Source organism: Cetorhinus maximus, chromosome 6 (assembly GCF_964194155.1).
Source record: "Cetorhinus maximus chromosome 6, sCetMax3.hap1.1, whole genome shotgun sequence".
Lineage (NCBI taxonomy): Eukaryota > Metazoa > Chordata > Chondrichthyes > Lamniformes > Cetorhinidae > Cetorhinus > Cetorhinus maximus.
In genome coordinates, this window is record NC_135884.1 from 36,961,450 (window position 1) to 36,974,736 (window position 13,287).

Here is a 13,287-nt window from a genome sequence, read left to right on the forward strand (position 1 = left end):
TCTAATGCAGCACTTGCAAAGCTAACTTTGGTGCAGAGTCTGGTTGCCAGTGTCACAGCATCCACTGAATCACAGGTGGTATTCACTCAATGTCTCAGTGCTGTTTTGGAAGCTCAGATGAAGGTCATGAGATCCATACTTGCTGTGACGCAGAGTCAGACAGCTGACATCATGGTTGCTAATCTTAGTGCTCAAATGAGCATGCAGGCTCACACAACAGTCCAGCAAACTGCCCTCCCAGAGATTACTATGATTGCTGAGGTGCTGCCCTGGGGGAGTGCCAATGGCTTCCTGGAGCACAAACCTGCTGTCCTCTTTCAGGATGACACCAGTGCCATTGTTGTCGCGAGCAGTCAATGCAGCCCAAACTGCTACTGCCCTTGCCCTGCTGAAGGGCCTATTGAAGGAGGTAGCACAATGACCACCTCCTTGGTGAATCATGAGCGCTTCAGACATTGCTCCAGGTTGAGGTGCAGGTAGGAGAAGTGCTCCCCGAAAAATTTAGAAAAACATTATTCCTTGTTTTTGCTCAATCTTCTGGGCTGCCAATGGTGTGACTGGCTCAAACAAACAGCAATGGCAAGTTACCTAGCTTGACTTCCTAACACCATGTCATGACATCAGCATGCATACACTCCTACCGTATATCTTGGTATATTTCAGAAGTCCTGACGATGCAGTATTTCATGCCTGTGTAGTAGCCAAACTGTCAAGTCTGTCTGCATATACATTATATATTGGGAGTCACTTTGTACCATTTGCAAGCAACTGTACACTTGGGAAATAAATGGAGAGCAGTGCTGCTACTAGAATGCCCTCTCAAGACTAAGGTTGTAAAGATAGTTCAGGAAGCAGAAGAAGAAGAATAGGGGACAAAAAGACTATAATATTTCTCTCTAATTATACCCTAGCAACACCAACCCTCCACCCCCCACCACCCCCCACCGCCCAACCACCCCGTGACACAAAACTCTTAAAGAAAAGAATAAGCAGTTAACTTTCCTTCAGAATAACATGACTGAGATGGCTTTATCAGTGGGAGGGAGGGACGAGGGCAATAATAGTGTACTTGTATGTACACTGAACTGGGAAGATTGCACAGTGAACTTTCCCAGCAATTTTTCATAGACCTTACAACCATGTTCTCTCATTTATATTCACAGCAAGATTATATGGTCATTTGGTTCATCAAATGATTATCAGCAATCTGACTTCTGAACTATAGTTACAATGCAATTGGAATGAGCACAGGCGTTTCAATTCAACAAGTATCAACACAAGTTACTTTTTTCCAATGAGTATCAGATACTTTGTGCATTTAACACTAAACAGATCTTTACTCCCTGGACTAATTCTACAGCCAGCTTCCATTGCATTCCAAATTCCTCCACAGCAATAAAGGATGAGAACCAGTCAACCCTCACGATTCTTGTCAGGGTTTCAAACTTGCTCAAGGTATTCACCCAAATTACCCTTTCTCTTGTCACTGAGATGGTTCCTGCCAACCACCCAGTTTCATTCCACTTTACTGAGCAGAAAACATTCATTTCCATTGTGATATTCTCTCAGAAGGTCATTGAGTTTCCTGAGGTTGAGGCCCTTTGCTTGGCTCAAAATAGCCCATTCTGGTTCAGCACATCTTGAACCACAAGTTCTCCTGTCGAATGGGTAGCTATTTATGGTTTGATGTCATTTACCACACATTTTCACTAGTGGTAATAAATAACCCCCTGATGAAGTGTTCATTTTTAGTTTTGAGTGTGAAACCACCCGACTGAAACTTGGCGCAGAATTTTGCTGTCATTATTATCCTTATATCAGCAGTGAAGATTATGCTATTGCACCAATGCAATATCTTGGGCAGATTTACTGCCAGACTTAGCACCAAGCAAGAAACTTTAAAAAGCCAGCCACTGAACCTCGTTACTGCCGTTGCCTTACAGGCCTATAACTCAAAATCACAATCATTATCATCACATTGACAGCACATTTTTCAACCAGCACTTGTTTTTTAGCCAAGTTTCAATTCTTCCTGTTCCCAGTACTGTCATAAAATATAGTTTGCATGATGCCACATGGCTGCCTATGTGTCTTTATAAATCATGACAGTAATTTCAAAAAAACTTGCAGAACATAAGTACTTTGCTACAATCTGGTGGAAATGACAGTGTGCAATCAATGTTTTGTTCACCCACCCAAGACATTGGCTGCAAATTTTTAAATGAGGTGTCCTTGTTAAAAATCACAGGTCTTGCATTAGTTTTATATGCTGATTACATCCAGATAGCAGAGGGCTGGCAATGCAGTAATTCATCCAGGTACTTGTAATGATAATAAAAGCCACAAGAGCACAGTTCAAGTGTTTTACAATTCAGCAAAACTCCAACACTGAGCTATGCCCTCAGACTTATTGCCATGCATTTGTTCATTACTACAATATATATTATATAGTTCAATTGTTTATTATTTTTTAAAATAAAATTCATCAAAAAGACACATGAAAAACACTGAATATATTAGTATAAAAGCAAAATATTGAGGATGCTGGAAATCTGAAACAAAAATAAAAATAGCTGGAAAAACTCAGCAGGTCTGACAGCATCTGCGGAGAGGAATACAGTTAACGTTTCGAGTCCGTATGACTCTTCATCAGAACTAAGGAAAAATAGAAAAGAGGTGAAATATAAGCTGGTTGGGGGATGGGACAGGTAGAGCTGGATAGAATGGAGTGCGGCAAGTTCAGAAAGAGACAGGTTAGAGTGGGTGAGAGGAGCAGAGACATTGAGACGACTGATGTCACGCCAACAGTTCTCAATGAAAAGATCAAGAGCAGATAAGAATCCAGAGGGAAGGGTCCAGGTGGAGGGAGAGATTGGAGATGGGTAAAAGGATCCGTTGAACGGAGAGAGAAACTTTGTCTCTTTCTTTCAGGTGCAAAGGAACGCAAGCTCCAACAACTCATTGACACCAACGCCCATCCAGAATCCTCCACCCCTGCCCATCCCTCTGACCCCATCCCGTCTTCCAATCTCAGCCCCAGCTGTGTATTCACTATACCCCCTGACCTTCCCCTCTCTGATGCTGAACATTCAGTGCTCAGCAAAGGACTCAGTTTCATACCCTTACGCCCTCATCTCAATGAATTTCGGGCTCGGCACGATGCTGAACTCTTCTTCCGCCACCTTGGTCTCCGTGCTCACTTCTTTGAGCAGGGGTCCTCTTCCCGTTCAACAGATCCTTTTACCCGCCTCCAATGTTCTCCCTCCACCTGGACCCCTCCCTCTGGATTCTTACCTGCTCTTGATCTTTTCATTGAGAACTGTCGGCGTGATATCAGTCGTCTCAATTTCTCTGCTCCTCTCACCCACTCTAACCTGTCTCTTTCTGAACTTGCCGCACTCCGTTCTATCCAGCTCTACCTGTCCCACCCCCCTCAACCAGCTTATATTTCACCTCTTTTCTATTTTTCCTTCGTTCTGATGAAGAGTCATACGGACTCGAAACGTTAACCGTATTCCTCTCCGCAGATGTGGCAGACCTGCTGAGTTTTTCCAGCTATTTTTATTTTTGTTTCTGAATATATTAGTGGCAGTTAGAAGTAGGTAAAAATGTTCATGGTACTCTTACATTATTACCAGGCTTTCTCAGCTACTGATTACTGGGACATGAATGGTCTTCTCTATGTTATTAAGGCTCCTTATCTCAATCAGAAATGATGCCTAATTGGGTCAGGGAAAAGTGCATTCCCACATATACTCAAGCTCCATACCACCAGAAATACCCATTTACAGCCATTTGCTCTCCTCGCACACAGCTGAAGTCTGTTAATGCGAACGGTGTGTCCTTAGTTCCACTATTGATCTCACTTCAGCATCTCTACCATTGTATCCCATACCATGACCCAGGGCATTTGCACTGGGTCTGCATTTGCTCAGTCTAGTCTTAAACTTGGAAACTTTCAGAATCCAGTGGGACATCCCACAATATACACTTACCTTTGAGGTTAAAGAACAATGCAGGGCAGAATGACATGGGTCAGAATGCATACACCTCATGTACAGTGAATTACACAAAGTATAAACTAATGGAGAGGAATGTGGAGACCCCAGACACTCATCTGACCTCATGAGTTTTCATAGTAACAGATTTCAATCCCTTACATTAATGGCAAAGCTGCTAAGGACCTTTAAAAAAAAACAACAGAGGAAGCTGGTTGACTTCTGACTGTGCTTTTGGAGCAGTAAGATTTGTCTGGAACCAGATGCTGTGTCCAGACCAGAACACAGAACCAGCTGCTATGGACAGGGATGAGAGAACAGAAATCCCAATTCCCTTTCATTACCATCCACAATCAATGCGGTTTCGAAAAGGAAATATGTTTGCTCCTCAGCCCCAGAATGTGGGGTCATTTGGAATAACCAGGAGCAAACTTTTGTGTTAAATAAAGAGCATTATTTATTCAAGCATTCACCCCAAAAGTCTATCATTATGGCTGAGATTTTCCATGCCCATCGGTGTCGGGCGTGTTTGGTGGCATGAGCCAAATATGGCGCGAAGGCCAAAAATTGTTTTCACGACGTTGCGAAACCAGTTTGCGATTGCCCGCTCCGCCCACCGATGGCGGGTCATTTTCCCTGCCATCGGATGTTAGGAACCTCATTGTAATACATCAGCACATCATTATTAGGCCAGCCCGCCGGACTCAATCCCCCCTCCACTGGATCGTCCGCCCACGTTGGAGCGAAAACACACCAATGTGCTTCACAACAGCATATATAAGGCATGCAATTGGCAGGCTGCACTTCACTCAGGACTTCAAGGTTTCTTTGTCTACCTTGCTGCAGTCAGCATTCGTAGTCATCAGTGCCAGGCTTCGCACACAGCAGCACATCATGGGTAGGTCTCTATCTACCAGATCAGCCATATATGGGTGGCTTTTCAATGGCTGCAGCGCAAGGTCTTGCTTGGGGATGGGGAAGAACAAGGGAAGAGGCTGTAGGACGAGAGCTGTACTGGGGAAGGAGGGTATCCCAGGGTGTGTGAGGGGACACATGTTGATCTGTGCAAGTGGCCTCAAGATGGTGAGGGCTGAGGAGGCAGTCTCCAGAGGAGATGAGGCCAAATAGACATGTGAGGCTAAGTGTGTGAGAATGGGTGGTGATGTCCCTTGAGCTGGCAGTGAGTGAGATGCCAGTGAATGTGCGATGGGCTTGAGTGTATGAGTTCAGAGTGATGAAATGGTTTCCATACCCTGGCTACATGAATGAGATCATTCATAATTTATCTGCATTGGATGGCCAATCTCTTCTGTGCAACATTGGCACTGGTCAACACTGCCATCGCCTACCAAGCCTGAGTGGCAATGTAGTTGCCCCTCGAGCAGAGCAGGGGCAGAGGACATCACAGCGGGCCTCCACAGCATCCAAAAGCTGCTTGAGGGCTGCAGTCTTCTTGCCTTTTGGGGCCATGTGTTCTTTGCTGCGGTCCCGGGCTGGGTGCATTGAGCTCACCTGTACTTTAAATCTGGTGCTGGTGTGATGAAGCAGCAAAAATGACAGTGTGGCAGGGGAATTGGAGACCACCCCCCACCTCAACCCCCCCACACAACCCCACCCCCCCACCACCCAATGGAAACGGCATGTATCCCAGGAATGCATAATTAATGCAACTGGTTTGGGATTGTACAGCGTGAAAAACCGCCCTTGTGGCCAGCGGGTAAGACGTCATTTTACCCACCTACTACCGCACTTAGTGCAAATCTGGGATGATTCTGCCCTATGTCACTCACACACACACACTCTCTCTCTCTCTCTCTTGAGAAAAATACAGTTAAAGAGGATAGTGCACTTTTACCAATTACAAATAAAGAAACAGTTTGTGTTTGGCTCATCTTAGGAAAGAAGCATATGTTGCACACCCAGTGGATGAAAGTGCTTCACACCTGAAGGGTAGTCTAAGTGGGTTCAATAGCTTGAGTCATATATCTGGATTATTGCAGGATTCCCTTGAAGAGATGGATTATTCAGCAGGTCACAAAGTTAGTTACTTGTAGTCTTCTTACCAAAGTCAAGTTTCTGTACTGGTGGACTTGAAAAGAAACAGCTGGGAGACTTTAAGAAATTGCAGTCACCAGGCTTTAAAAGGCAAAGATGTTACTGTCTTATCTGCTGGTGTCTCTGCAGCTGTTGTTCACAGGCTGACTGGTTTCTCTCTGGTTTTTGGAATAATAAGGTTTGTTATCTGAAGACAGTTTCAGTCACATGATCAATACTTCTATTGTCAAACCAGAATGATTGAAGCGAGAAGACATTGCTACACAATGGAAGATGGATAGTGGCCATTCACACCTACTTATGATTGACTGGTTTCCGCAGGTCTCTTTTGTTAGGTTTCAAATTCAGCAACATGAAGACTGGACTTGAGTTCTGGATAAGTCCAAAGATAACACATGGTGTGAATTCCACAAATGATTTTGTCCTGTTATGTCCATTCAAGTAGGAGGCACTCCAGTCATAATCATTCAATTAGAAACTTTCTGGCAAGTTGAAGTAGTCTGTGCTGAAATTGTACCTGACCATCAGCAGCCATCTTAGTCACCTTTTAATGTCCATTTTTAAAAGCAAATGAAGAATCAGAAAATTCTCTACTGAATTAAGTCCATGTTTAAAGTTATGAATATGACATGCCTTTACTGGGAATGACACTGCCGTAATTATCTGAAAGAGCCATCAAAACATCCAGACAGCAGAGAAACATCCTTGGTAGTAAATAACTGGGTAGTAAATAACAGCTGAATCTTCTTCTCTTATCAATCCACTCATAGTGCAGTAAAACAGATAACAGGAAATCCCATTGTATTAAAGTTAAGGTCAAAGAAGAGGGCACACCAAAGTTTTGTTTTTAAATTGTACATGAATTAATGAATGGATTATAACCAGAGCATAATATAGCATTCTTCATTGTGGATATCTGATAGGGTACTTGGAAAGAGGAAGGAAGTGATTCATGTTCTCATTTGTTTAACCACTGTTTCAGCATAATCTACCATTTACTTCTTGATCTAACATGGCCTTGCTTCACAAGTTACATCAGCAAGGGAGTATCATATGTAGGTCATCAGATTTTAAATGCTGACTATCTTTTGCACCTTTCTCACCCCTGAGCAAACCTTGCCTGAGAAAGTAAAGCAGCCTTCTTTGTTTCTTTATTCTTTCTTGAGATGTGGGTTCCTGGCAAGGCCAGCATTTGTTGCCCATCCCTAATTGCCCTTAGCAATTACGAGGGCAGTTAAGAGTCAACCACATTGCTGTGAGCCTGGAGTCACATGTAGGCCAGACCAGCAAGGATAGCAGATTTCCTTTCCTAAAGGACATTAGTGAACCAGTTGAACTTTTAACAACAATTTATAATTTCATGGTCACCATCACTGAGACTGGCATTGAATGCAAGATTCTTAAGGTTAATTGAATTTAATTTCCACCAGCCATTATGGTGGGATTTAAATAAGTGTCGCCAGAGCATCAGCCTGGGCTTCTGGCTTACCAGTCCAGTGACATTACCACTACACCACCATCTCCCCCTAGAGGCATTTACTGATGTTGCTTTTCAAATAGCCACTGAGAAATAGGCTGAGATAAAAACAAAAAATGCTGGAAAAACTCAGCAGTTCTAGCAGCATCTATGGGAGAGAGAAAAAGAGTTAACTTTTCAAGTCCATGTGACTCTTCTTCAGAGCTGAAGTGAGGTAGAAGTGTGATGGCAGACGTGAAATAGAAGGTCAGGGATAGGAGGATGCTCAGGAGAGATTTGACAAAACTGTCATGAACACAAGACAAAGAAAGTGTTAATGATAGCCTTAAAGACTAAGGAAAGTGCTAATAGTGGCCTAAAGGTCAGATGGTAGCACGTATCAATAGCAGAACAAGGGTCAGTGTTCTCTGAAAGCAAAACATAAGAACAAGTTACAGGCTGGCCCTGTGGGGGGAGGGGGTTGGGGAAAAGAAAAAAATAGATCAAAATGGAGTACAGAGTTCATGGTCTGAAGTTGTTGAACTCAATGTTAAGTCCAGAATGCTGTTCCTCCAGATTGCGTTGGGCTTCACTGGAACATTGCAACGGGCCAAGGATGGAAGTGTGAGCATGAGAGCAAGATGGTGAATTGAAATGGCAAGTGACCAGAAGGTTGAGGTCATGTTTGCAGACTGAGCATAGGTGTTCCGCAAAGGGGTCACCCAGTCTGAGTTTAGTCTCCCGGATGTAGAGAAGACTACATTGTGAACAGCGAATACAGTAGCCTAAATTGAGAGAAGTGCAAGTGAATTGCTGCTTCACCTGAAAGGAGTGTTAGGGGCCTTGGACAGTGAGGAGGGAGGAGGTAAAGAGACAGGTGTTACACCTTCTGCCATTGAGTGGGAAGGGGATGAGGTGTTGGGGTGATGGAGGAGTGGACCAGGGTGTCACAGAGGGAATGGTCCTTATGGAGTGCTGACAGGGTAGGTGAAGGGAAGATATGTTTGGTGGTGGCATCATGCTGGAGTTGGCGGAAATGGCTGAAGGTAATCTTTTGACTGCAGAGCCTGGTTGAGTGAAAATCTTACAGGAGTCCTTACAGGAAGCAGGGCGTGAGAAGGTACAGTCGAGGTAGCTGAGGCAGTCGATGGGATTGTAATGAAAATTGGTGGACAGCCTATCACCAGAAATGGAGACAGAGAAGTCAAGAAAGGAAAGGGAAGTATCAGAGATGGACCATGTGAAGATGAGAGGGGGGTGGAAATTGGAAGCAAAATCGCTAAATCTTTCCAGTTCTAGACAAGAGCAGGACGTGGCACCAATACAGTCATCAATGTACCAGAAAAAGAGTTGTGGGAGGAGGCCGGAGTAGGACTGGAACAAGGAATGTTCCACATACCCACACAAAGATAGACTTAACTGGGGCCCATGTGGATCCATGGCCACATGGGTTTTATTTGGAGGAAGTGAGACGTGTTAAAGGAAAATTGTTCAATGAGAGAACAAGTTCAGCCAGGCAGGGGTGGTTGTGGATGGGCATTGTTCAAGCCTCTGCTCAAGGAAGAAGCAGAGAGCATTCGGACCTTTGAAAAAGCAGTCTTGCTTAGTCCCATATCCCTGCTTTTTTGTCTCTAACCCTGTGAGCTTCCAATACTGCAGTACCTGCTCAACTCCCTTTTAAAATTATTTATGAGTCAGCACTTTTCAGGTAGCAATTTTCAGCTCCTGGTAACTTTCTGAATCAAAAATTACTTTGCATCTCCCCTCAAGATTATTTTCCAATGATTTTGAATCCATGACCTCTAGTTATTGATCCACTTACAAGAGGGAATAGGTTTTTTTTTTCTGATTTGCTCTCATCATTTCAATCACCTCTGAATCTTCTCTGTTCCAAGGAGAATGGTCCATACTTTGCCACCACTCTTTATAACTGAAGTTCCTCATTCTTGGTAAACCTGTTTTTGTATGCTCCACTATACCCTTTCTAAGGCCTTTACATCTTTCCTGAAGTATGGTGTTCATCTTGCTCAAGCTAAAGTTTTACCAGTGGTTTTTAAGGTTCTATCATGATCTCTTTGTTTTATATTCTATTCCTCACTGTATAAATCCAAGCAACACATGTGCATTTGTTACTTTTAAGTTACCGTATCAACTTTCCCTGCCGCTTTTAAATATTTGTGTATATGGATACCAAGATTTCTTTCCTCATATACACTTTACAGAATTGTGCCATTTATACTATACTATCCTGCCTTATTAGACCACACTTCTCCACATTGAACTCCTACATTCTGTGTTTGTGTACCACAGTATGATGGGCAGCAAGTTTTATCAGATAACGTAATCAGTCTCAAACCTTAAAAGTCGTCAGCTATAGGAATGTTTTCATTATGGATGTTTTAGCCCAGCTTAAACTAACCAAGGAAAATTTAAAGGGTAATTATAAATACTTTGTCCATCAATTTTCAAGCCAATCCTGAGTGCAACCAGACTGTTTGAAATATTCCAAAAAAACTATTCAGAGAAGCTATTGTTGTTTTAATACCAATCTGATCCTAAAGCACAGTAAAATAATGGTAAACATACAATGGGATAGATCTCGACTTTGTGCACAAATGTAAAACAGGTAATAGCAAGTCAGCAGCCCATATTACATTTCCCACGATTTTTAGTTCCACTGACCTCTCTGGAAATAAAAAGTGGGAGAGATGTAAAACGAGCTGACGATTTGCAGGTACCTATTTCAGACAATCACACAAAGTCAAGGTCTATCTCAATCTGTTTGCCAAGAAATGGTTTGCATTTAAATGAAAATGATGCCTGAACTAACATTTCAAACAACCTCAAACAAAAACAGCTACTTTAAAAATGTTGGAATCATTCAATGCAATATTCATTTAATATCGCAGACTGCTTTCACTGACAGACCCAACTTCAGTGGCAGCTCTGTGATATAGATGAGGTGATGCTACTGCACAAAATAACATTTCACAAGAACATGCACTACACAAAAGTGACTTGACTTCTGAATAACCTCCTGATAAAGATAACATCTGACAGTAGAGTGACAGTGTTTACTATGTTAAATATTAAATGTAAGGCAGTCGGAAAACATCACATGTCTGAAATAGAAGTTTACATTTAACTACTATGTTTGAATCAACAATTCTATTTAGTGAAATTGGTACAATTCACTCAAATTACTCAGGAAGCTAGGAATTTTGTATGTGGCCAGTATGTATTACTGGGAATGAACTTTAACCATTACTTATGTAAAAGGTAGGAAATAATTTTCTTATTTAGCAGACCTTTTTCCCATAATAGAATCCTGGATTAAGATGTGGGTCTGAGTTTGTAATATTACTCATTAGATTGTTATCTTTTGTCACGTGGGAAAAACAAACTGTGCTGTTTCAATAACCCTGAGTTGGCTGCAAAGTAGGTACTGCAATCCCCAAAATCAAAATTACATGGCCAGGATTTTCTTGAAGGGGGTAAGTTCTGGTGTCAGGACCATATGTGGGTCCAGAGCCTGCAGAGGCACACAGCAGAACCGCTGCAGCCATCTTCCTGTGGCAGCCTCTTAATTGGCCGCCACCAGGCCAGTTATCCAAATAAGGACAGCAAGCAGGTGCTCCATGCTGCCAACCTAATCAGAAGGCTGGCAGCTCAGAAGCTTCAGTAACGCCCCCGGGACAGGTGGCTGCTGCTGAGGCGGCAAAGATAACAAGAGGGCACCACCATCTTGAAGCACCCTTGCAGGGGAGAAAGACATTTCATTCTTCTGCTGGGGCCCAGCAGTCAGGCCCTGGCATTCAGAGGGGGAACCCCTACAGCAGCAGCCTCAGAGCTGGGGGGGTGTCTACTATTGCTGCCAGTGACCCGCTTCATTGGCCTAATAGCCCAGGGCTTTCATGGTCTCCCCTCAGAGGCCAAAGGGAAGCCGACTCCATGCAGCTGGCAGTTTTCCCATGCGGCAGCAGATGACTCTGCCGCTGGCAACACATGGGTGGACTTCAATTGGGCCATTAATTAATTGAACAGCTTTACAAAATTTCCATGTTAAGATTTATCTTTGAAAATTACCTCCACGTAGACATCATCATTTCTTGAAAAGTCTCCTTTCTTTCTTGGAAGAATGTGAACATGCACATGCTGGAGGGAAGAAAGAAAACAAAAATCATCATTTGATTCACACTGGGCAGAATCTTCAGGTCGGCGTGCAGGGATGGGCCCGACACACCGATGCATAAAATGACGTGCGATGACGTCGGGCGTGCATCCTGACATCATCGCGCGCCATCGCGATATCTCGTTTGGCGGGCATGCGCCGGAGTCGGCTGCAGGCTGCCGAAATGTAAACAGCCTATTAAGGCCATTAAGTAATCAATTGAGCCACCTGAGAACGCTGCCCGTCCAACCTTAAGATTGATAGGCAGGCGGAAAGCCCAAGCGGCCTTCGCGTTTTTCAGGAAACCTCATCCACGAGCGGGATGAGGCTTCCTAAAGCTTTTATTAAATTAATTAATTTTCATAAATATAAAAGCATGTCCCCACTCATGTGACACAGTCCCGCCCAGCCTGCCTGTCATAGGAAAAATCCTGGCCATTATCTAGGCAAAGCATTTCACAAGGTAAATACAGAATGTTTGTAAACTCCGGTGTTAATAAAAGGCAAATTTGCTTTTGGAGTTTGAATATTCACCTTTTAAATATTTTTGATACCACTCAAAAGATAATGACAGTTGAAAAGGTGGGGGAAATAGAAGGGCGAAAGATAGATTTATTCAAAGTCTTTCTTTAGTCTATAGAAATTACCAACAGTTATATGAATTCTTCTTCTGAAAGGACTTATGTGATCTCTTTTTCTTGTGGATGGCAAAACTGGCAAGCCTAGTTGATTCCTTGCAAATGATAAAAGAACCATTGACAATGATTTTAAAGTAATATGGTCTGTTGTCAAGCAGTAGCTATTTTGGAATAGCTGATTTTGCCAATGGGGAAAATGCAATACAAATGGTACAAAGTAATTAAAAAAAAACTAAATGACACATCTACAATGCTCAATAACTCCAACTAATAAACACATATTTTCCCTTGTACCATTTGCTTATGACTTATCGCTATTATAAACTGATTCAATATGCTGGTGAAGTGGTGTCATTAAACAGACAAGAACAGAAAAAATACAATATGGCCAAATTTCGTTTCAAATTTAATCAGGCAAGTCGAGAGGCTGAAGGTTGGCCTAGCACTTACTATGCTCACCTCAAGCCTACCGGCGTAGTTTCAACGAGTAACTATTTCAACATTGCTTATTTCAACAGGAAAAAACAAAGTCAAGAGTACGGCAGCAAGGAAGAGAAGTAATTTCAGGCTGGGACAAAAATCTTGTAATTGGTTGGGCACCAATTTCAGGATAAGCAAGGTGAAAATGGGTGATAGTGAACCAGCAACCCATTCTAGGCCTCGTCTGATTTGGTTTTACTTTCTCTGAAGTCAAACGCTGGCTGGTCAATTGACGGCCAGCCTGTGTGAAACGCATGCTGAAAGGCTCAGTGCTGCTGGGATGGGGGCGGGAAGAGGGTGGGTGATGACATCACCATGGGTGAGCGCTGAGAGAAAGCATGCTGAGGGATGCTGCCTCAGGGAGCTGCAGACCTGATAAATCAACAAATAAAGCTTTTAAAAGCTGACAAAAATGTCCAAGCATCACAATCAATCACCTGAAAATATAGCTAATAAAAATGGTGCCCACAGACATTTGTTTTTATTTTA

General features: G+C 43.0%; 1 protein-coding gene across 6 annotated transcripts in view; it reads right to left on the minus strand.

Annotated features, from left to right (window-relative positions):
* Window positions 1-13,287, minus strand: part of fhit (fragile histidine triad diadenosine triphosphatase) — a 1,241,405-nt gene that overhangs the window by 251,327 nt on the left and 976,791 nt on the right. For all 6 annotated transcript variants that reach the window (XM_078543628.1, XM_078543627.1, XM_078543626.1 and 3 more), the window contains one exon: window positions 11,596-11,664. In XM_078543628.1, the coding sequence (XP_078399754.1) occupies window positions 11,596-11,664 (69 nt within the window). The remainder of the gene's footprint in view (window positions 1-11,595; window positions 11,665-13,287) is intronic.